We start from the raw sequence: 25661 nt of genomic DNA on the forward strand, positions 1-25661 counted from the left end.
GGACCTACTGAAGAGATGAGTCTTCAGTAAACACTTTAAAGGTCGGGAACGAGTCTGCATGTCTCACATGGATAGGCAGACCATTCCATAAAAATTGAGCTCTATAGGAGAAAGCCCTGCCTTCAGCTGTTGCTTAGAAATTCTAGGGATAATAAGGAGGCCTGCGTTTTGTGACCTTAGCGTATGTGTAGGTATGTACGGCAGGACCAAATCGGAGAGATAGTTAGGAGCAAGCCCATGTAATGCTTTGTAGGTAAGCAGTAAAACCTTGAAATCAGCCCTAGCCTTAACAGGAAGCCAGTGGAGAGAGGTTAGCACTGGAGTAATATGATCAAATGTTCTGGTTCTCGTCAAGATTATAGCAGCCGTCTTTAGCACTAACTGAAGTTTATTTAGTGCTTTATCCGGGTAGCCGGAGAGTAGAGCATTGCCGTAGTCTAATCTAGAAGTGACAAAAGCATGGAATATTTTCAGATTTTTGCGATGTTACAAAGATGGGGGAAAAAAGCTGTCCTTTAAATATTATTGATAATATGTTCATCAAAAAAGAATCAAGCCTATACGTTATTAGTGCACATAAAGATGTAGGCAAATTCATCTCTATTAAATAAACCATAAAACAAATTTTGAACCCCTATTTCTACAGTAAAATATATCAGTATCCTAATTGTCAACCCAAAATTCATGACAATCCCTGGATTAGGTTGCACATCAAAATATCTTGAATCATGCATTCCTGCTTGAACAGGTTAGATGAAACAACATCTCAGTAGTCTATTACACTTCTTAATAAAACACTTGTAATGACTTTGACATTGTAAGGTAATCAAAAATATATACAGTTGAAGTTGGAAGTTTACTTACATAGACTTAGGTTTGAGTCATTATAACTTGTTTTTCAACCACTCCACAAATTTCTTGTTAACAAACTATAGTTTTGGCAAGTCAGTTAGGACATCTACATTGTGCGTGACACAAGTTACTTTTCCAACAATTCTTTAGACATATTATTTCACTTATAATTCACTGTATCACAATTCCAGTGGGTCAGAAGTTTACATACACTATGTTGTCTGTGCCTTTAAACAGCTTGGAAAATTCCAGAAAATGATGTCATGGCTTTAGAAGCTTCTGATAGGCTAATTGACATCATTTCAGTCAATTGGAGGTGTACCTGTGGATGTATTTCAAGGCCTACCTTCAAACTCAGTGCCTCTTTGCTTGACATAATGGGATAATGAAAAGAAATCATCCAAGACCTCAGAAAAAAAAGTGTAGACCTCCACAAGTCTGGTTCATCCTTGGGAGCAATTTCCAAACGCCTGAAGGTACCACGTTCATCTGTACAAACAATAGTACGCAAGTATAATCACCATGGGACCACGCAGCCGTCATACCGCTCAGGAAGGAGAAGCGTTCTGTCTCTTAGAGATGAACGTACTTTGGTGCGAAAAGTGCAAATCAATCCCAGAACAACAGCAAAGGACCTTGTGAAGATGCTGGCGGAAATGGGTATAAAAGTATCTATATCCACAGTAAAACGAGTCCTACTGTATATCGACATAACCTGAAAGGCCGCTCAGCAAGGAAGAAGACACTGCTCTAAAACCGCCATAAGGACAACTCAGAGTATGCTATTCTGTTCTTCTGAAATAGACTACATTTTCTTCATATCATGTTTCTTTAGACCTGTCTAAAATAAATAATGGATTTATTGTGGAGGTGTAGGCTATATTACATGGATTTATTATACTTTTTAAAATGTGATGTTCCAAAGGTCTGCATTAGTGGCTTGTAGGCTATGTGTGGAAGCCAGGAGATGCAACAATTATTTATGTTAAATAACGGCCAATTACCGTGAAACCGACAGTTATTTGCTTGACAATCACCGGCTGACGAAATGTTGTGACCGCCACAGCCCTACGAGTTCCCCAAAATAAAGATAATTAAGTCCAATGTCACTTAGATCATTAAGTCCAATGGTAAGCTAAAGATTATCTTTGTTTTGTGGGAACTCACCCCTGATCGGTCGCAAGGGCCCCCAACCAAAACTGGCGTAGGGCCCCCAAAAGCAAGGGTCGGCCCTGGATATGTTACTTGGAACTGACCTGTAGAGTATGGTGTGCTATTAACACAGTGGGGTTGTTCCATGTCATTTTAGCAAGCCATGACACCCACCATCACAGATTGTTTTGAAATCGTTTCTGTAGTTCCTCTGAACAGAGGAAAAAAACCATCATTCATTGGGATACATTACATAGGATGAAGAAACAATACTCTGAGCCGCAGCCCCATACTACTTGTCAGACACAGAAAATGTATTCAAACATTACGAATCGCCGGTTCACTAACATTTTCTGCTCATATTACTTTCTTTCTACCTTCCGAAAATACCTAATCTTTTATGACAACTAATGCTTTCTCTCCTTCAGTGTCGAGCTAATCACGTAACTGTTTTGACAGTCATTGATCAATAAGTCATTTTGCATGCCAAGCAACCCAGGCAATATCAGTAGCCTAGTCAAACTGTGCGCTGCTTCGCGCACTGACCAACCTTCAGCACATCACCTTCAGCATTCAAATGTTTGTGAAATTGCTTGCGCAATAATAGGCTGTGACAACCAATGTAATTTGCTAGGTTATTGTTATCAAATGCGCTTTTGAAAATTGTGTTGTACGGGGGGGGCTGGTAGTTATGCTTTACAGTCATTGTATATGGTCATTTTTAGATATACACGGTTAAGTTGATCATTCCATAACGAGGACAACAATCACTTTTTCTACCAGCACTTAGCGGGAGGAAAATAGAAGTTCACTTCATAAAAACTTCCAAATGGTCTAAACCATTTGATTTTGAGACTGGTGAAATCCAAAGGTGTGCTATATATTCATTGGCTATGTCATAGCAAATGTTTTAAAGATAAATATTGATACATTACTAGCTCAAATACTTTGACTCTGCAAAAATGACGAATTAATTAGTGGGTGATTTCAGATCAAAAGTGGGGGGACAAACATTGCACCCCCTTATCTAATAGTGGGGTGGTAGATGCCCAGTTTCCCTTATGGCTCAGCTCAGGTGCCTACATACACAATAGACGTACACATGTACACATGTACATAATTTACACACACACACCAACACGCAGAGAAGTCGGCTCAGACAGATCCAGCTCAGAGGCACAGCTCATGAGCTCCGTCAGTAGCAGATTTTAATTTACAATGAATGTGTTTATGTAAGAAATGTTAGTGTAATTCACCGAATCGCATTGATTCGTTCCTCTAATCAAACCGATTCGTTTCAAACTAAAATGTATCGTTCCTGTATCGTATTGGAGCCCATGTATCTAGTACATATGAAATTGTCTTGAAAGGGAAAGATGCACATCCCTGCTAATGACTGTATTCATGTTTTGTCCCACAGGCGGAGGCCAGGCTGGCTGCAAAGAGAGTGGCCAGGGCAGAGGCGAGGGACATCCGAATGAGAGAACTCGAACGGCAACAGAAAGAGGTGTACACTCTCTCTCACACACACACACACACACACACACTTAGTGATACAGGTACAGTCAATGATTTAGTCAACTCTGATTCATTCAAGAAAGACATCCTGCCATTTCTCTCGTTGAACCAGGAAATGTGTTGGGGTGTACGAGGGCTGCATGTTCATAGATCAAATCCAGATATCTGAATATAAACCATCTTTCACATTTCTTTTTCTCTTTCCCTTGTATGTAAATTATGAACCTTGTGTGACTAACTGAGTCTATATCATATAATAAGATATTTGTGTGTTCAACTCCCTGGCACTCCCTTCCTCCCTCCCCCTGTTCTGTCCAGCTCTCCTCTCACCACTCCTCATCCAGCAGCAGAAAAAGCTGGGGCTCGATCCACCAATGGATGGTAACGTTAGGCCAGGGAGCATGGGCCTCTCTCTGTACTAACACAGCCTGTTATGTTGTGTGTGTGTGTGTGGGAGCTGGCCTCTCTACTCCCTAAACAGTGCCCTCTGATGACAGAACCTTACATCACATTATAAATATTGTTCTGCAATGTATTTGCTTAGGAGGAGACACCTTTATCTGTGGCTGTGCGTTGAGAGTTGGCTTTGGCCTCTTACCTTATTTGGGTCTTTTGTGCTATACAATGAGGCAGTTTGGGGGATAACGTTGATATGCATTGGAATGAGGTACTTTGGTCCTGTTTTCTGTTCTCTAACCACAATTGAGTGAGCGTTGCTGAAATGGCCGAGTTCCTAGGGCTGTTGCGGTGACCGTATTACCGCCACACCGGCGGTCACGAGTCATGAAGGCAGTCAAGTTCCACGTGACTGTTTAGTCACGGTAATAAGACTTCTCCAAGCTCTGATGCTGCTGATGGTCATTCACACATCTATTAGTTAGTATTTGTAAAGACAAGATTAAATCAAGAATAATCTGATGGATTACCATATTAGCCTATCACTTGTGAATGATATATTATCACTTGTGAATGATGCCCAGCTTAAGGCAAGAAACAATGCCTTTTTTGGTGACTTTTTCTAATAATAATAATAATATGCCATTTAGCAGACGCTTTTATCCAAAGCGACTTACAGTCATGCGTGCATACATTTTTTTTGTGTATGGGTGGTCCCGGGGATCGAACCCACTACCTTGGCGTTACAAGCGCCGTGCTCTACCAGCTGAGCTACAGAGGACCACATAATCATAGTCACACATAATCATAGTCACACACCTCATGTAGCCCATAGGCTTATATGTTTTGATAAGTTTTTTATCACAACTAATGTGGCCAAATAACTTCTTAAAATTAAGCACGTTAATCCGCTTTAAAAGGGGTGTCGAGCCTAACTGGCATACATAAGCAGCGCGTGAGTTTCAAGTTTGGGGAAGATAATTTTCACCATAAAAATGCAACTTTATAATAAAAGCATTAAAGGTCACTTTTGATAATGGTGTTTTCCTGCTAATGGAACATTCGCACTTATAGCTTACTGCCGTATGTGCATTGCTGCGCTTATAATGTGAAGAAATAGCCTAATAGTTTATCAACATTTTAAGCTAAACGTTCTGATCTGTTGCATCAGCCTCATTGCGTAAAAAAGTGGTTTTGATGCTAGTGGTTGTATTAATTTGGGATCTATTGCATCCCACAACTGTCCCAGACTATGTTTTGAATATTTATTTCTCACACAGAATAGAATAGGTCAACTTTTGTACTATGGGGGATAGTACTGTAGCTCAGTTGGTAGAGCATGGCGCTTGCAACGCCAGGGTTGTGGGTTCATTTCCCACAGGGGGCCAGTATGAAAATGTATGCACTCACTAACTTTAAGTCGCTCTGTGTAAGAGCGTCTGCTAAATTACTAAAATGTAAATGTAAAATGTAGATTGACATAGGCTAGTGCTTTTGCTGTTCGTTAGGCTTACTCATCTTGTTGGCTGACGAGAAATAAATGTGCACAGTTCTTCCAATATCTTAATATGCACCTCGGAATTGGATAAGGATGCGCAGTTGTATCCCCGATGTGTCTGTCTTCACTTGTAGCCTGTGAGAAAGACCCGATCACGTGATGGAGAGCCATGTGAGTGAGAGGTGCTTCGGAGCCTGCAGCACTCAGGGAGAAGGGCACAACGCAGCACTCCGGGCCAAGAGCACAACGGCCACTGGCCGCAAAAGGCATGGATTTTTTTAGGGTGCATTACAGCCACACAAAGGCCGTAATTTAAGTTACATGAATAACTCTAAATTAAGCATATAGGAGTACCTATTTCTTTGTTAGACCCATGGGGCGGCGCACAATTGGCCCAGCGTCGTCCAGGGTAGGGGAGGGAATGGCCGGCAGGGATGTAGCTCAGTTGGTAGAGCATGGCGTTTGCAACGCCAGGGTTGTGGGTTCGATTCCCACGGGGGGCCAGTATGAAAACAAAAAAAAGAATAATGTATGTACTCACTAACTGTAAGTCGCTCTGGATAAGAGCGTCTGCTAAATGACTAAAATGTTAAATGTTAACCTCTCAATACAGAATAGCCGCATGTGCACAGTCCCTCAAATCGTTTGGAGAAAAGATCCTTTCTGTTTTATTCAGCTTTGTTCAATTGGATTCTTCATACTATAAAATAATATAAAATAATGCCATGGAATTCTAAGCAAATCTTGTCTGCTGAAAACTAGTGTAGCCCACAGCCATTTGGCATAGCCAGATCAGGACCTAACAGAAGGACAACTCAGAGTATGCTATTCTGTTCTTCTGAAATAGACTACATTTTCTTCATACCATGTTTCTTTAGACCTGTCTAAAATAAATAATGGATTTATTGTGGAGATGTAGGCTATATTACATGGATTTATTATACTTTTTTAAATGTAGATGTTCCAAAGGTCTGCATTAGTGGCTTGTAGGCTGTGTGTGGAAACCAGGAGATTTTACGTTTTAGTCATTTAGCAAACGCTCTTATCCAGAGCGACTTACAGTTAGTGAGTGCATACATTTTTCATACTGATGCGCGACAAATGCCAATATCGGTCAAATGACTTGAATGAGATTTGTGCCACAAATGCCAAAATGCTACCATGTGACAACAGTGCAAGGGAAACCAAAGCATGTTGTTGTCATACCTTGTCCATAGACTGGCCTACAGGGTAAGGAAACCAATGTCATTGTAATTTGGGTGAACTAACTGGCCAAGAAATACACCCATGCTAATGTAAAGCTTATGGGAGGGTCAAAATTCCAGTCGGGATCAGAACAAATGAATTTACAGCCAGAATTCCAGACTCCTAAAAGATGTTGAGCAGATCGTGGTCCTGGGGAAGAATAGCAACACACACACACACACACACACACAGATCCGCTCAACTGAGTCTCCTACACAGACAGTAACAACTGGCTCTGCTCGATAGCACATTTTCACCCTTCATACAATATAGACATGTGTTTAGATATATTTATATTCAGAGAGATGTATCCCGTTCTGTTTATTGTCGATTCATTTAGTTAGTTCCTAAAACCGACAATTTTGGTAACACAGAAGGAATCTCTGCAGCACTTAGACAGAAAACGACAGGAACCACAGATAAAAAAATCTTCATTATTATATCTGGGTCAACAGAGGAATCATGACACTAACAGCTGTTGGAAATAGTAGAGGACGAGTGCAGGAAAAGACAACTTTAGAGCAGCACAACAAAGCACTAAATACAAAAACATGACGATTCATGACTAATATACTCAGGGAAGGCGGGGTGTTATAAAATCAAAACGTATAAAATGGCATGACACTTAATGGATGCATCTACACTGCATATTGCTGCAAACTACTCACTAGGCTAAATATACAGATACAGGGGCAGGGCTGGGGAGAGAGAGGTGGGGACAGGAGAACAGAAGAGCGACATACACACTACTACGCCAGCATCAAGAGAGGGAGGGTAGCAGTTACCCCTAAGCCAATGACACATGGTCAGATACTTTTTCTATCCTCCTAATATATTAGGATAAAGGGTATGGTGCGTGATCTGATCCTAGATCTGTGATTATGGGCAAGTGGGACAGTCGTCCACTAATTCAGTGCCATGAGGAATAGGTGGGGTAGAGGAATAGTAGACTACTATGGTAATGTAACTTGTGGCTTTAATTTGAGCAGAGCCCTATGTGGCTCTGCTCAGTAGGACTACATGAAGAAACTACATGTCATGGGGGTGGAATGTCGTTTTTGTTTAGATTAAAAGAGGGAAAAGACCCTTTAGATGCAGATGGTCTTTTTTGTATTCCACAGGACGTTTGCATTATTTATACATACATGCGTTTAATCATTTCATAATTTTCAATACTTTTGAACGCATGGTCCTGTTTTTTTGTTTTGTTTTCATTTGTCAGCCCATTGGAAAAAAAGACTGAAAAAACAGAAGCGATGGGAAGGTAGCGATCCCATGTTGTTGTCGTTCGCTCCCTCCCTTGTTCCAGCCTCCTCCCTGTTGCGCCCCTCTTTCCACCCGATCGCGAGGGGGCAGTTAGCAGCGCGTCTCATAGATGCCGCTGCGACCGATGTAGCGCACCCATTTGATGACGTCGTGGTCACTGTAGTTCAGCTTGGGCTCGAACACCTTCAGGTAGCGCACCTGATGCTACATTTGTTTGTTAATTAATGGCCAATCACCGTGAGACTGACAGTTATTTGCTTGACAATCACCGGCTGACGAGATTTCGTGACCGCCACAGCCCTACGAGTTCCCCAAAATATTGATTGTTAAGTCCAATGTCACTTAGATCATTAAGTCCAATGGTAAGCTAAATATTCTTTGTTTTGAGGGAACTCACCCCTGATCGGTTGCAAAGTCCCCCAACCAAAACTGGTGTAGGGCCCCCAAAAGCAAGGGTCAGCCCTGGATATGTTACTTGACCTGTAGAGTATGGTGTGCTATTAACACAGTGGGGTTGTTCCATGTCATTTTAGCAAGACATGACACCCACCATCACAGATTGTTTTGAAATCGTTTCTGTAGTTCCTCTGAACTTGGGGGGTCCGTGGGTGACTGACCATTCCTATGGATTCCTCATGTCTTACTTATTGTTAGAAAAAAGTTTTGTCCAAATCAGATGTTAGGTACTATATTTATTGAATATTATATGAATCCTAGAAATTAAAATGGCCAATTTGGATGCAATCAATTAGCTTAATTTCTCAGAGATCTAATTATATTTCAACAAAATAATGCTGCAGGAATGCTAATCTTATCTGTTTCTAACAACAGAAACGATTCCATCCGGCCGCTACCGGGAGACCCACGAGGCGGCGCACAATTGGCCCAGCGTTGTCCGAGTTAGGGGAGGGTTTGGCCGGCTGGGGATGTCCTTGTCCCATCGCGCTCTAGTTACTCCAATGGCGGTCCGGGCGCATGCACGCTGATACGGTCGCCAGTTGTACAGTGTTTCCTCCGACACATTGGTGTGGCTGGCTTCCGGGTTAAGCGAGCAGTGTGTCAAGAAGCAGTGCGGCTTGGCAGGGTCGTGTTTCGGAGGACGCATGGCTCTCGATCTTCGCCGCTCCCGAGTCCGTACTTCCAATTGGATATCACGAAATTGGGGAGAAAAAGGGGTAAAAAATTAATAAATAAGAATTGATTCCAGAACAATCTGAGATGGTGGGTATCGAAATCCTTTTTGAGGTGGAACGACCAATGAAAAAATTTGCGTTTAGGACTGTGTATACAATACTGTAGCTAGCTAGTAACTTTTCAAAGGGATTACTGTGTGGAAGCCCAAGTTTCCTCCCTTTTTGTCTGTGTGGTTGAACAGCTCCTGTTGCAGTGTTTCTGATGGATTAATGGAGCTGCGCAAGTTGTTGCCGATTTTTGGCCTAACATTAACATCAAGATGTGTTATGCGTGGTTATGTCATTGCACGTAGAGTATTAGCCTTCCTTTGCATCTCCCTCGTCTCTAAGTACCAACGCTCTCCATCTCCAGGCTGACACAGAGAAGGCCCGGCACCCTGGAACTAGTACTAGATCCAGTAGCCATCATCGCCGGGTCTGTATGCTTTATCTCACATCTCTTTCTCACCAATCTCTTTCTCACCTTTATCTTATTTCCTGACTTGTCTTGTCGTCCTATTTGTCTGTCCCCATGTTTCTCTGCAACAGGATGACGATGTCATGTCGGTCCGTAGCACTGGAAGCTACAGGGTGTGTACATTACATAATCTCATTGACAGTGTCATGTCATTATTTTAGTCTGACTATTAATATGGAGGTAGAATTCTATTGGAAAGCCACACTCATGTGTGAAACCATTGGCTTATGTGTCTAATTGTTAGAATTTGTCAAAAATTGGAATACATTAATGTTCCTTGAGTAATTATGTTGTGATGTGTGTATGTTCTGGTTTTGAAGTCAACCTTTTCATTGCGAGACCTGGGCAGCTCATCTCATAAAAGCCTGGCCAGCACCTCTCATCGAAGAGACCTGGTGGTGCGTCTGTGTCGTGTGTGTGCATGTGTGTGTTTCCGGGTAAAGGTGGGATGGATGGCATGACCGATTGTGCAGAAGGGAAATGGGGATGGGTTTGCTGCTGTCTAAAAGACCAGTGTTGAATTCACAGCTGGGCGACACAGGAAGATAGCTGGGCTATATTAGGCAGGGCTATATTCTATGTTGTCATGGGCTAGGCTAACATCCTTGTGGCTTGTAATGACATTCAAACAGCTGAGATGGTTACATTAAGACTAAAGTCTAAAGACAAATTACTAGGCTACCTCAAATGACTCTGCATGATAGTGTTTAATAAACAATTCGATGTCCATTACTAACGTATTTTCCTAACGAAAAAGACATTCAGCTTATCATTTAACCTCACAGTTTTGCAGTGTCATGCACCAACTGTCAAAATGTAGCTATGACTTGGTGTGGTGTGCCGTTCGTTCTCACAACTTTTTAGTAATCTGCAGTGTGAACACACTTACAGCACGTTTGTCTGTCGCTCCTAAGAGCAGGGGTCTCAAACAAATTTTTCCCGCGGGCCGCCAGTTTGAGATCTCTGACTTCGAGCCGCCAGTTTGAGGTCCTTATTGGCTGTTTGATCTTGTGATGATCATATTTCACATGAACCTTGTTCTCTCCCCAGTCTGACGGCCTGTCCAATAGCTCGGCTCTGAAGAGTAGCTCCTCTGTGAAGGGTAGCTCCTCTCTGAAGAGCTCCCGCTCCACTGTATGTACTCATCTGCTGCTGAGCATGTGTGGATTGATTCACAGTAAAAGTGACTTTCGTCTGTCTTTTGTTATACACTGAACAAAAATATAAACGCAACAATTTCAAAGAGTTACAGTTCATAGAAGGAAATCAGTCATTTGAAATAAATTCATTAGGCCCTAATCTATGGAGTTTACCTGACTAGGAATACAGATATGCGTCTGTTGGACGCAGATACCTTAATCAAATTGCCATAGATAAAATGCAATTGTGTTCGTTGTCTGTAGTTTATGCCTGCCCATACCATAACCCCACCGCCACCATGGGGAACTCTGTTCACAACGTTGACATCAGCAAACAGCTCGTCCACATGACGCCATACACACTGTCTGCCATCTGCCCGGTACAGTTGAAACCGGGTTTCATCCGGGAAGAGCACACTTCTCCAGCGTGCCAGTGGCCATCGAAGGTGAGCATTTGCCCACTGAAGTCGGTTACGACACCGAACTGCAGTCAGGTCAAGACCCTGGTGAGGGCGACGAGCACGTAGATGAGCTTCCCTGAGACGGTTTCCAACAATTTGTTCAGAAATTCTACGGTTGTGCAAACCCAGTTTCATCAGCTGTCCGGGTGGCTGGGTGGCTGGATGTGGAGGTCCTGGGCTGGTGTGGTTACACGTGGTCTGTGGTTGTGAGGCCGGTTGGACGTACTGCCAAATTCTCTAAAACAACATTGGAGGCGGATTATGGTAGAGAAATGAACGTTACAATCTCTGGCAACAGCTCTGATGGACATTCCTGCAGTCAGCATGCCAATTGCACGCTCCCTAAAAACTTGAGACATCTGTGGCATTGTGTTGTGTGATAAAACTGCAAATGTTAGTGGCCTTTTATTGTCCCCAGCACAAGGTGCACCTTTGTAATGATCATGCTGTTTAATCAGCTTCTTGATATGCCACACCTGTCAGGTGGATGTATTATCTTGTCAAAGGAGAAATGCTCACTAACAGGGATGTAAACAAATTTGTGCACAACATTTACGAGAAATAAGCTTTTTGTGCGTATGGAACACTTCTGGGATCTTTTATTTCAGCTCATGAAACATGGGAAGAACATGGGACATGTTGCGTTTATATTTTTGTTTAGTATAGTTCAATCAGCCATGTGTTCACTTCATTTAAGTTTTCCTCTTTTGTAAACTTTAATGTCTTTACACACTGATTAATATGTGGGAGCCTGTGTGAGAGGTTTTGCATAGTGAGTCGAATGTGTGAGTGGGATATGAAGAGCTTGATTTAATCGCTTTAATTGCATGCTTTACCAGAAAGGGTGCTTTTTACACCCAAATGTATTTGTACACTATACTGCCTGACTCCAAATCTTCACCATCATTAGCTAGGTTTCCATCCAATTGGCGACAGATGTAACTGTATAACTGATCAAATTATGCAAGCATTGTCATTTTGAATTCCGTAAAGTGAGTGTGGAAGAGGTTAAAAATATTATTGATCAACAATGACAAGCCAGCGGGGTCTGACAACTTCGATGGAAAATTACTGAGGATAATAGCGGACAATATTGCCACTCTTATTTGCCGTATCTTATTGGCCTGGAGGGAAGTGAAAGTAATTCCGCTACCCAAGAATAGTAAAGCCCCCTTTGCTGGCTCAAATAGCCGAACAATCAGCCTGTTACCAACCCTTAGTAAACTTTTGAAAAAAATGGTTCTACCAGATACAATTCTATTTTACTGTAAACAAATTGACAGACTTTCAGCACGGTTATAGGGAAGGACATTCAACAAGCACGGCACTTACACAAATGACTGATGATTGGCTGAGAGAAAATGATGATAAAAAGATTGTGGGAGCTGTTTTGTTAGACTTAATTGTGGCTTTTGACATTATCGACCATAGTCTGCTGCTGGAAAAACGTATGCGTTAGGGCTTTACACCCCCTGCTATACAGTGGATAAAGAGTTACCTGTCTAACAGAACACAGAGGGTGTTCTTTAATGGAAGCCTCTCCAACATAATCCAGGTAGAATCAGGAATTCCCCAGGGCAGCTGTCTAGGCCCCTTACTTTTTTCAATCTTGACTAATAACATGCTACTGGCCTTGATAAAGCCAGTGTGTCTATGTATGCGGATGACTCAACACTATACACGTCAGCTACTACAGTGAGTGAAATCACTGCAACACTTAACAAAGAGCTGCAGTTAGTTTCAGAATGGGTGGCAAGGCATAAGTTAGTCCTAAATAATTCAAAAACTAAAAGCATTGTATTTGGGACAAATCATTCACTAAACCCTAAACCTCAACTAAATCTTGTCATAAATAATGTGGAAATTGAGCAAGTTGAGGTGACTAAACTGCTGGGAGTAACCCTGGATTGTAAACTGTCATGGTCAAAACATGTTGATACAACAGTAGCTAAGATGGGGAGAAGTCTGTCCATAATAAAGCGCTGCTCTGCCTTTTTTAACAACACTATCAACAAGGCAGGTCCTACAGGTTCTAGTTTTGTCACACCTGTACTACTTTTCAGTCGTGTGGTCAGGTGCCACAAAGAGGGACCTCGGAAAATTACAATTGGCTCAGAACAGGGAAGCACAGCTGGCCCTTAAATGTACACGGAGAGCTAACATTAATAATATGCAAGAAAATCTCTCATGGCTCAAAGTGGAGGAGAGATTGACTTCTTCACTACTTGTTTTTGTAAGAAGTGTTGACATGCTGAATGAACCGAGGTGTCTGTTTTTTAAGCTACTAGCACACAGCTCGGACACCCATGTATACCCCACAAGACATGCCACCAAAGGTCTCTTCACAATCCCCAAGTCAAGAACAGACTATGTGAGGCACACAGTACTGCATAGAGCCATTGCTACATGGAACTCTATTCCACATCAGGTAACTGATGCAAGCAGTATAATCAGATTTAAAAACAGATAAAAATACACCTTATGGAACAGCAGGGACTATGATAAGACACAGATGTACACATGGATTTTGTATTGTACAGTGCATTTGGAAAGTATTCAGACCCCTAGACTTTTTCCACATTTTCTTACGTTACAGCCTTATTCTAAAAATGTTCCTCATTAATCTACACACAATACCCCATAATGACAAAGCGAAAACAGGTTTTTAGATTTTTTTTGTGCATATTTATTACAAATATAAAACAGAAAATACCTTATTTACGTAAGTATTCAGACCCTTTGCTATGAGACTCAAAATTGAGCTCTGGTGCATCCTGTTTCCATTGATCATCCTTGATGTTTATACAACTTGATTGGAGTCCACCTTGATTGGACATGATTTGGAAAGGCACACACCTGTCTATATAAGGTCCCACAGTTGACAGTGCATGTCAAAGCAAAAACCAAGCCATGATGTCAAAGGAATTGTCCACAGAGCTCCGAGACAGGATTGTGTCGAGGCACAGATCTGGGGAAGGGTACCAAACATTTTCTGCAGCATTGAAGGTCTCCAAGAACACAGTGGCCTCCATCATTCTTAAATGGAAGAAGTTTGGAACCACCAAGACTCTTCCTAGAGCTGACTGCCCGGCCAAACTGAGCAATCGGGGGAGAAGGGCCTTGGTCACGGAGGTGACCAAGAACCCGATGGTCAAGCTTGTAGCGTCATACCCAAGCAGACTCGAGGCTGTAATCGCTGCCAAAGGTGCTTCAACAAAGTACTGAGTAAAGGGTCTCAATACTTATGTAAATGTGCTATTTTATTTTTTGTAAACATTTCTAAAAACCTGTTTTTCCTTTGTCATTATGGGGTATTATTTGTAGATTGTTAAGGGGGGAAAACTATTTAATCAATTTTAGAATAAGTCTGTAACGTAACAAAAGTTAAGGGATCTGAATACTTTCCGAATGCACTGTAGATATGTGATAGAGTAGTGGCCTGAGTGAACACACTTAATGTGTTGTGAAAAGTGTTATGAAATGTAATATGTAATATTTTAAATTGTATATAACTGCCTTAATGTTACTGGACCCCAGGAAGAGTAGCTTCTGCAGTTGCAGCAGCTAATGGGGATCCTTAATAAATACAAATGCTAATATTCTAAAATCTGCATGAAGAAAATATGCAACATTTCCAAAGAGTGGTGTTTCCACCAAACATACTTTTTTTGCATATAAAAATCTGTGCGTGATTAATTTTACAGACAAAAATATTCTACGATGTCGAACAAACAAATGATCTGTCGGCATTTATCAAATTGTACCGAAACATCCTGTTTCCATCGCAGCTGTCGTGATTTTATTTTATACGGTAGGACTTTACTTGCATAAAACTGTGGATGGAAACGTAGTTAGTGACTGATTTCAACTAAAATAACTTGCATAAATCATGTAGTGTGCGCACATCTTACAGAATATTTGACCTTTTTATAAACTAAATTCTATGTCATTTAGGCCTTTATGACAGGAGACATCTGAATCTTTTTTAATACTACACAAATAACCGAAATGAGTGGCAACTCTGACTGACCCTGTCAAACAGATAAATACAAATGGCCTGAGCCCGGTTTCCCAGAAGCATCTTTGGATAAGTTCATTGTTAGAACCATAGGATCGTTATGGTTCTAAGATAACCGGGCGCTGGTCTTGAAAGAAGGGAGAAACACAGATTGTACAATATTAGGAGGAAATGTATAAATATTATAGGCTACAGTAGGCTACTATATCAACTTTCCAGTGGCACTGACTCACCCAATGAAGATAGATAGCATGAATATGTGTAGCCTAGGCTTCTCACTGTACAAGTGATGGTCTCAAGATAGGCCTGAGCTACTTTGAAAAACAGTGCTGTTTGTTGTTGAGAAAAACATTTCTTTGCTTGTACTGACAAATTAGTCTTCTCTTTTCAGCGTTAGGCATTTGCTTACGAAACGTATTTCCCGCAAATTGTATTTTGAAATTTGTAAAGAGAAATAGAATCCATAGAACGAAAGTGCCCAATCAAGTCAGGACTGAAAGCCATTTTGAGCATACCCATGAGTTTACGGCTCAAATTACCAAAACGCTTCCCAGCTAGCACATTTGGTTCCTTGGAAGTTGTGGGAACGTAAGTGTTTGGTGAGAACGTAAGCCATACATTTCCTGACCGTTAAAACTTTCTGAGAACGGAAGTAAAAATTACGCCTGTTTTGGGAATGTTAATTTTGCAGGGAGGTTCTGAGAATGTTTTTCTGTGATTCCCTGAAAGTTTCCCCGGGAGGTTTTATTAATGTTCTGAGAACAGAAATGATAGGTTATTAAATAACATTCTGATAACATTGCTAGCTTAGGTTAACTGTTTTGAATTCCAAACACAGCTAGGACACATGGAAATTAATTTGCTTGAATCATGACACACATGAAGATCATATGTTCGAACCTATGATCTTCTACTCCCTATCCATGGAATTAGTCCAATGCGCCACCAGGATGGAGCTAGCATGCCATGTTTTTTTTTTTAACTCATACAAAGCTGTTAATTTTAATCTATTCAAACAGACCCTTTTTCAAAGGAAACAAGCACTTATTAAAATAAGGTGTGGCCAGTTAGTGGGTGCAGCCAACACACCTGAACACACTTAACAAGGTAGAGGATAGAGAGTTGATGTTGCGAACAGAATGTATGTTTTTAAACAACATTCTTAGAATGTTCTTTGAACGTTACTAATGTTTTCTTGTGTTTTTTTATGGAACGTTTTCTTAATGTTCTGAGAACAGGACTTTAAATTGAACCATGAGGAAGCCTGCAGAAAACGTTATGCTGAAGTACTGAACTCCCATAGAAGAACGTTGTTTCTTAACGTTCTCTGAACAATTTGTGAACATTACTTTAAATAGAACCATGAGGAAACCTTATGGGAAGGTTGTATGCAAAATAACGATAGGAAAACCACACTCTCACCAAGCTCTAAGAAACACATGGTTCTCAGAACATTATGTGCTAGCTGGGTACTATGGATTATATTTCTATGGCCGCAAAGCAACAAGCTGTTCAATATTTGGCGCGTGTGCTGCCCAAATTCAGTCAGTGTTCAGACAGGAGTAATTATATAATTTTGGAAACATTATTTCAATTTATCAGGGCAGCACCCCTACTTCCCGCGGCTATGGGTCTTGGGTCACTGTGACCCTAAGTAAGATTTGCTTTGGTAGCGTGAGTTAACCAACTTCTAGTGTCCCCCGCATTCATGTCCCCTCTTCCCTGCCAGAGCTCTGTGTACAACGACCTGCATAAGAAGGCTCCCGTGTCCAGCAGCTCCAGGAAGGGCCTGCTGGTCAGTGTGTGTTTGTGTGTGTGTTCTCTCCTAGTGTGGGCCACTCTGGGCTCCTTGATCCAACTAACTGGAAGCAGTGTGGTGGCCAATGTAATTGAGCAGATCTATCTAGGAAGATTTTTGTCTCTCATTGTGCATGCTTGATGTATTACATAATTGTTCCATTATAGACATAAATCGTGCCTGTGATACTTCCCATTTTTGATAGTGGAACATTCTGAAATAAAGGTGAAAAGGCATGTCACAGCTTTGGCATGTTATTTTGCTGTATTAATTTCCTCCTGTCTCTCTCTGTTTATGGTCACATCATACTATTCCACTCATCCTCTCCTCCTCCAGACTGGCTTGTACCACGATCAGAGGAACTACAGCAGCCTAAAGAACCCCACCAAACCTCCTCCTCCCACTACTTCCACCTATCAGCCTCGGGTTTGTCCTCCTCAGTCCTGGCCTATTTCTAGCCCTTCCCTGTCTAGATTAAGTGGTGAAAGCAAGTTAGCTGAACTGAAACTACTTAAAGAAGAACAGTGTTTTTATCTACTCAAGTTTATGGGACGTATAAACGCCAGTTGAGATGGCCCATTGTGAATGGTTAACTACACACAGAGGGTTTTTATAGTGTCGGTGTGTGTTTGCACTCAAAGGTTTACAGTACTTAGTCATTCTTTGATATGAAGTTGCTGTTGGACTTCAGTGCCGTACATGCAACACCTCATCCATTTTCAGTTGACGGGGACAGTGCACCTCACTCCTATGTAGTCGTCCTCTCATCACATCACAGTGCTCTATTCTCAGGGCCCCAGGGACAGGAAAATGGCGTTTGTTTCTCCTCACACTATCTGAGGACGTTTTCCTACCAACCCCCCACCCCTGCTCTCTGTGGCTGTCCTCTAACTGTCCCACACCCCCTCTCCTTTACCTCACCCCCTCTCCTTTACCTCACCGCCTCTCCTTTACCTCTCCCCTCCTCACAGGCCCCATCTGTGGCCTCTACCGCTGGCTCTGGTTCGGGGCTGACGCGCAGCTACAGCCTGGTCAGTGTCGCACTCATGCCTTCATATCACCTTCAGAGACCAGACCCCAGTCCTCTCTGATACATCTGATAGCCATGGCCAGGGTTCTCCCTAGGTCATTTATATTTAGGTTCAATGGTCACCGTGGGCACTTAGTGGGGCCGAGGTTATGCGGTCTGGTAGGCTATGTTTGATAAGAAATGGCTTTTTGTCAGATCAGTGCTTTCTACAAAGAATAACTACAGCAATGGTTGATGCAGGAAATATCCCATTGTTTATATTTAGTTAATATTGAGAAAGGCATGCTACTCAGCCTGTGAGATTTTCTGACAGGAAATATCCCATTGTTTATATTTAGTTAATATTGAGAAAGGCATGCTGATTTTCTGACAGGTCATTGCTCCCTCTTGTTCTTTGCTGAGTTCTGGATGCTCTCCTTTGTGCCTTCAGGCTTCTATAAATGACGACGGTCTGTATGGCTCATACACTGGTTCTCAATTGCATACTGTAAGTGTTCTGTGTGTCTATAATTGAATAGTGTTAATGATGTCACCAGGGCCAGCAGCACACTGGCCTGTCTGTGTCCCCACCATGTCAATGCTGTTTGTGCCCCCCCAAACTACAGCCCTCTGAGTACAGCTGGTACTCCAGCTCCACCCGGAGCAGCCCTGTGGTGAGCCCCTCCCATTCAGTCACACTGCCTGCATGGTGTCCACTAACCTAGTCTGGCGTTACCATACTCCCAAGTCTGACACTGAGACTATCCACCAACTTAAACCCACACACTGCCATTACTAACAGGCTACCTACCTACACCCTCCTCCCTAGTCATCCTCACGTCACGCCTAGGGATACATAAATATACGTTTTGTCGTCACACACTGGACAGGTGCAGTGAAATGTGGTGTTTTACAGTCAGCCATAGTAGTACGGCGCCCCTGGGGCAAATTAGGGTTAAGTGCCTTGCACATTTAATGTATAGCAGTGACTGGATAGACAATGAATTGCCAAAGTGTATAGTATCTTACACTTTATTGCGTTTTGATGTGCCATGTGTTGCACGCAGTATTGTGTAGGTCAAGGCGATGTAGAGTACTAGGACTACTCTCTCCTCAATTTGTTTGTTATACTCCATATTATTTGATCAGATCAGCCTAATTACATGACCTGATGTACCTAAAAGATTGGGGTCTTTTGTATAATCCAGATACAGAATGCCAGTAGGCTGTATTAGTGTGTGAAGGTCATCACAGCTCGAAAGCTTCAATAGCAAACGAAAGCGCTGAAATTGCATCTGATTTGAAGTGTGTGGAGAAAGGAGACTCCTTTTCACTATTAGTGAGTGTGTGCCAAGTGCATGTGGATACAGTACTCTGATAAGGGGGGGATCCTGACTTCGTGCTCCTCATAGAACTCATCTGATGACGATACTGCCAGCACCGTGTCCCAGGAGCGCTACAGTCGCGGCAGGAGAGACAGCGTGGTGAGACCCTGGGGTTGGGTTAGGCTCTGGAGTGGGGATTTAATAGTAACAGCCACTGTTGTTTCCAGGGTTTATATATGGGTTATTTATTATGGGGTAGATAAACAACCTTGGATGTCTCCCTTTTTTGGTGACCTTTTTGGGTGTGCCTATGTTGTTAGTGTGCAGCACTGTTATATGCAGGCTTAATTCTATCCTTTTCAATTTCCGTTGAAAAATGGACAAAGTATCTATTCTGTTCTTTTATTTATCCTATAGGCCTATGCCCTATGGCTCTCTCTTTTAGACTTTCCATGTTTTCCTCTGACCTCATTTCCTTCCTCTCCCTCCTTCACTATCTCTATCATCTATCTGTCTCTGATCCCCCACCCTGTATCTGCTCAATAGTCATCTGATTTCTCTGACATCAGTGAGTCGGCCGCTGACTATTTCAGCCGCTCCAACCGCAGGGGCAGCATTGTGTCTGACCTGGATGATCTGTGTATCCCAGACGACTTGGACGTTGTAAGTTACCCGCCATCGTCACACTGGCGTGCGATGGAATGCACCGAATTGCTGTTGTGGACACGTAACGCACAGTGTTTTGGGACGATTTCTCACAGCCTGTAATTTCATACTGATGCCCAGTTATGTGCTTGCTGTATAGCCAACTCCTATAGTCATTGTCAATGTGTTGGCTATACAGCACATAATATATCTGGGACTAGGCTAGTTATGAATAGTATTATGGATAGGTTTGTCTTCACAGCATGTGTTTGCTACAAATAAAGACAATTTTAATAAAGTTCTCTGTTCTGAGTAACTTGTGTGTCTGGTGTGATCTATGAACATGCAGCAGTCCCTAACTCATACCCCATCTACTAACTCTGATTTGCAGGCCATGATCAGGTTTGGCATCAAGCATGTGCCACTTTGGATACGAAATCAGTTCATGCATGCAGATGCCGTTGGCATGTCTGTTTTAATGATTGTGTTTCCTTATTTATTTTCAGCTGGATGAAAAATGTGATAAGACCTTCGTAGACTACAGCCGAGTGAGTACAACGAGCAGGAGAGATATCCAGTGTTCATGTCTTCAGGCCGTGTTATTTGTATCAATGATGACCATGACCAATGTAGGCCTAAATCATTAACCTCTTAAGGATCGGACCCTTTTTTTAATAATTTCGCCTAAAATGACATACCCAAATCTAACTGCCTGTAGCTCTGGACCTGAAGGAAGGATATGCATATTCTTGATACCATTTGAAAGGAAACACTTTGAAGTTTGTGGAAATATGAAATTGATGTAGGAAACTATAACACATTTGATCTTTGAAATGCAAGAGAAAGGCCACAATATAATATTGCAGTTTAGGTGTAGCAGTGTGTGCAACGTTTCAGATTGATCCAGTGAAGCATTGCAATACTGGACTATTTTGTATCAAGTCTGCCCTAATGTGCCGAATTGGTCAATTGATACATTTTCAAGTAAATAACTATAGAGAACATACAAAAATGATATGGTAATACAAAATGTAAGTTTACACACTGCCAGGAATGTCATACATGATGGATCATTAGCTTATACACTAACTTTCACACATCTAGATGGCGGGGTGGGTGTGGAGCCAGAGACAGCAGGGGTTCAAACTGTAGAACCCAGTTCCTACATTTGAATATAAAGATTGATTTTATCAAACAAAACTATGCTACATTTTATCTCTGGGACCCTTAGGATGACAAATCAGAGCAAGATTACTGAATGTAAGTACATTATTTACCTTCAGAGGTGAATGTATCAAACCAGTTGCTGTGATACGTTTTTTGTTGTTGTGCGCTCTCCTCAAACAATAGCATGGTATTTTTTCACTGTAATAGCTACTGTAAATTGGACAGTGCCGTTAGATTAACAAGAATGTAAGCTTTCTGCCAATATAAGACATGTCTATGTCCTGGAAAGTTTGCTGTTACTTACAACAGTCATGCTAATCACATTAGCGCACGTTAGCTCAACCGTCCCGTCTACGGGACACCAATCCCGTTGAGGTTCAATACGTTTCCAATCCATATTTCTACCTGCATTCATCACCACACTGTTCAGATCCATATTGTTAGTTCCCTCATATCCTCCCCCTAAAGCTGTGGTAATGCCGGATGATATATCATCTTAGTGGGGCTGGTTGGAACTGATTGGGAGGATAAGTTAAGCCGGGGCCCAGTAGTGTCGGTGTTGAATGACAGTCCTGGGGTGTGTCTGTTGTTATGTTCTGGGTTGACTTGAGCTCTAACTAAGGTGCTTTGTGTTGTGTTGTTTTCTAGCCATCCTCGCGCTGTACCACCCCCGGCCTCTCCCCGGCCACCCTGGCCTCCCTGGGGGGGACATCCTCGAGACGAGGCAGTGCAGACACAGGCAGCATTGTCGACCCTGATACCAGTCTGAGTGAATTGAGGGTAAGGCACACACAAACACCACCACCAGTTGCATAAAAACCATTACAAGGTCTAATTACAACCTGTCATTACAAAGTTAGATAAGTGTTGTGTGTCAGTTATTCAAATGTCAATCGATCTGAAATATAAGAAAAGTTACTTTTTACAGTGAACCATTTGTGTAGTAGTTTACTATTTTCCTCACTACTGTTTTATTTGAGTTCAGAGAATATCTGAAACATCCACACCTCCCTGCTCTCAACGTCTTATGTTACATGTTGACTCCATGTATGCACGGGAAGGCTGGATGTGACATGTTTCTTAAACTTCCTATAAAGCTGTCCTTGTGTATGTCTGGGCCTACCATTGGGTAAATTACTGTCTTGAGATGCCAACAGCACGGGTGCTCTGTCTTTAAATCTGTCCATCTGTCCTTAATTCTCCCTGGTTTCCCCCGATTCACCCCAACCAACCAACCCTTCCTCCCATCTGCTCTACAGGATATCTATGATCTAAAGGACCAGATTCAGGATGTAGAGGGGCGGTACATGCAGGGGCTTAAAGAGCTGAAGGTAGAGGGGCCTGAGCTCGCAGCATGCCTTCTCTTGTCCTGTTGGAGCCTTATGGCATCACTAACCCCACTGTACCTACGTCTCCCCCTCCCTCACCCCCTCTAGGGCTCCACTGACTGTAACCACTAACTGTAACACCAAAAACACTCGCATTTCTATTGTGGCTCCCTGAAGGCATGTTCCCTGCATCACCTTTCTTGCTCAGTTTGAAACTCACTGGTAATGGCAAGGATTGAAAGCCTTGCTTGAACCCTAGCAGTGCTTGGGGGGGTAAGAGCAAGACTAAGAATTGTCTTGTCTTGTTGCAATCTTCTGTCTGTTGGATGGGTTTCAGGGTATGTAGTCCTACCCAGAAAACGACAAGTTTTCATTCACACAGTGCTGAATGGCATCCTGGCTTCTTTTCTGTAGCCACCCTAAAAAGTTCACTTTTCTCTTGAGTCTTAGGAAGTATATTTGTGTTAAGGGTACTTTACTAACACACCTGATTCCTGGCATGTCCTACACTTTAGTAGAACTGAAACACAATAGCTGAACTTGCTCATGAGTTGATATATTTTTGTTCTTTGGCCTCAAGTTCTTTTTTTCAGATGCTATTTCATCACTGCCATGAATCATTCCTCCGAATGAATCAATGCACCATGGATATCAAGTGTATCAGTTTTTATCACTTGTCCATCTCAGGTTTTGTCATTGATTACAATGTGAGACAATTCCAAGGTGGGGAGCATTGTGATGATGTTTCAACCCCCCAGATTCTTAAACACAATCAAACCTGAGATGGACAACCGATGGAACACTTGAGATAGAGCCTTTCCTCTGTTTTAGGTCTTAGTTAAGATATTACTACTGTACATAAATTGTATGTTTTTTGATATGAATATTGTTCATTTAGAGTAAGAACTCTAGTCACTGTTAAATGCGTCATATTGAATTGAAGTCATTTGAAGGTGAGACTGAAAAATAGAGGTTACATTTAATTGAACTGCATCCTACCCAACATCTATAGCAGTCTTTCTGTCGCCAGTGTGTTTCGAACATCCCGAACATGGTTTCCTAGTTGAGATACGAAATGAATGTAAGAGTAAATGTAGTGTTCTATTATCAGTGTGGTCGTGCAGCTGTATCTCCCATAATTTTTTAATAATAGTAATAATTGTTCTATTATAGTTCCCACCATGGTTCAGTGTGTAAACTTCTGTGGGTGTGTCCCTGGTAGGAGTCGCTCTCGGAGGTGGAGGAGAAGTATAAAAAAGCCATGGTGTCGAACGCACAGCTGGACAACGACAAAGCCAACCTCATCTACAACGTGGACACACTCAAGGACGTCATCGAGGAGATGGAAGAGCAGATGGCCGAGATGCGTAGGGAAACTGAGGACAAGTCTAAGGTGAAGTGTTAAACACACACAGCATCGTAGATCACCTTTAGCATCTACTGTTAACACATGCAGACTCAGATCGAGGCGAGTATATGCAAATTGCAGCAAAATCTCCAACCACACTATCAACTTGTCCAAACATACAGTTGAAGTTGGAAGTTTACATACACTTAGGTTGGAGTCATTAAAACTCGTTTTTCAGCCACTCCACAACTTTCTTGTTAACAAACTATAGTTTTGGCAAGTCGGTTAGGACATCTGCTTTTTGCATGACACAAGTAGTTTTAACAACAATTGTTTACAGACAGATTATTTCACTTATAATTCACTGTATCACAATTCCAGTGGGTCAGAAGTTTACATACACTAAGTTGACTGTGCCTTTAAACAACTTGGAAAATTCCAGAAAATGATGTCATGGCTTTAGAAGCTTCTGATAGGCTAATTGACATCATTTGAGTCAATTGGAGGTGTACCGGTGGATGTATTTCAAGGCCTACCTTCAAACTCAGTGCCTCTTTGCTTGGAAACACCTTGGGAGCAATTTCCAAACGCCTGAAGGTACCACATTCATCTGTACAAACAATAGTACGCAAGTATAAACACCATGGGACCACGCAGCCGTCATACCGCTCAGGAAGGAGACTCGTTCTGTCTCCTAGAGATGAACGTACTTTGGTGCAAAGTGCAAATCAATCCCAGAACAACAGCAAAGGACCTTGTGAAGATGCTGGAGGAAACCGGTACAAAAGTATCTATAACCACAGTAAAACGAATCCTATATCGACATAACCTGAAAGGCTGCTCAGCAAGGAAGAAGCCACTGCTCCAAAACCGCCATAAAAAAGCCAGACTACGGTTTGCAACTGCACATGGGGACAAAGATCGTACTTTTTGGAGAAATGTCCTCTGGTCTGATGAAACAAAAATAGAACTGTTTGGCCATAATGACCATCGTTATGTTTGGAGGAAAAAGGGGGTTGCTTGCAAGCCGAAGAACACCATCCCAACCGTGTAGCACGGGGGTGGCAGCATCATGCTGTGGGGTGCTTTGCTGCAGGAGGGACTGGTGCACTTCACAAAATAGATGGCATCATGAGAAAGGAAAATGATGTGGATATATTGAAGCAACATCTCAAGACATCAGTCAGGAAGTTAAAGCTTGGTCGCAAATGGGTCTTCCAAATGGACAATGACCCCCAAGCATACTTCCAAAGTTGAGGCAAAATGGCTTAAGGACAACAAAGTCAAGGTATTGGAGTGGCCATCACAAAGCCCTGACCTCAATCCTATAGAAAATGTGTGGGCAGAACTGAAGAAGCGTGTGCGAGCAAGGAGACCTACAAACCTGACTCAGTTACACCAGCTCTGTCAGGAGGAATGGGCCAAAATTCTTATTGTGGGAAGCTTGTGGAAGGCTACCCGAAACGTTTGACCCAAGTTAAACAATTTAAAGGCAATGTTACCGAATACTAATTGAGTGTATGTAAACTTCTGACCCACTGGGAATGTGATGAAAGAAATAAAAGCTGAAATAAATCATTCTCTATAGTATTATTCAGACATTTCACATTCTTTCACCTAGTCATAATTGCGGTGAAATTGTGCATACGGCTTACTATCATCCTGGCAGTTCTAAACTTTGCGAGGCATGTCATTTCACCCATCTCTTCACATAGCCCAAGCACATGCACTATTTTCTTAACCACAACTGGATGGATCCATAAAGAATGGCTGTAGGAATAAATATCACTGAATGACAGAAATATTGTAATAAAGTAGGCTAATGCAATTGAAGGCAACAAATTGT

General features: G+C 42.1%; 1 protein-coding gene across 16 annotated transcripts in view; it reads left to right on the plus strand.

Annotated features, from left to right (window-relative positions):
* The window catches only part of lrrfip2 (leucine rich repeat (in FLII) interacting protein 2), a 68562-nt gene that overhangs the window by 34750 nt on the left and 8151 nt on the right, over positions 1 to 25661 (plus strand). For 3 of the 16 annotated variants that reach the window (XM_041866123.2, XM_041866117.2, XM_041866127.2), the window contains exons 3-19: positions 3425 to 3511; positions 3841 to 3903; positions 9473 to 9535; positions 9649 to 9690; positions 9898 to 9975; positions 10628 to 10711; positions 16925 to 16990; positions 17330 to 17419; positions 17965 to 18024; positions 18454 to 18510; positions 18629 to 18676; positions 19415 to 19486; positions 19874 to 19990; positions 20479 to 20520; positions 21788 to 21919; positions 22399 to 22470; positions 23690 to 23860. In XM_041866123.2, coding sequence (XP_041722057.1) covers positions 3425 to 3511; positions 3841 to 3903; positions 9473 to 9535; positions 9649 to 9690; positions 9898 to 9975; positions 10628 to 10711; positions 16925 to 16990; positions 17330 to 17419; positions 17965 to 18024; positions 18454 to 18510; positions 18629 to 18676; positions 19415 to 19486; positions 19874 to 19990; positions 20479 to 20520; positions 21788 to 21919; positions 22399 to 22470; positions 23690 to 23860 — 1344 coding nt within the window. The remainder of the gene's footprint in view (positions 1 to 3424; positions 3512 to 3840; positions 3904 to 9472; positions 9536 to 9648; positions 9691 to 9897; positions 9976 to 10627; positions 10712 to 16924; positions 16991 to 17329; positions 17420 to 17964; positions 18025 to 18453; positions 18511 to 18628; positions 18677 to 19414; positions 19487 to 19873; positions 19991 to 20478; positions 20521 to 21787; positions 21920 to 22398; positions 22471 to 23689; positions 23861 to 25661) is intronic. The other 13 variants (XM_041866125.2, XM_041866120.2, XM_041866128.2 and 10 more) reach the window with 7 other exon arrangements.

The sequence above is a fragment of the Coregonus clupeaformis genome, chromosome 37 (assembly GCF_020615455.1).
Source record: "Coregonus clupeaformis isolate EN_2021a chromosome 37, ASM2061545v1, whole genome shotgun sequence".
In the NCBI taxonomy this organism is placed as follows: Eukaryota; Metazoa; Chordata; class Actinopteri; order Salmoniformes; family Salmonidae; genus Coregonus; species Coregonus clupeaformis.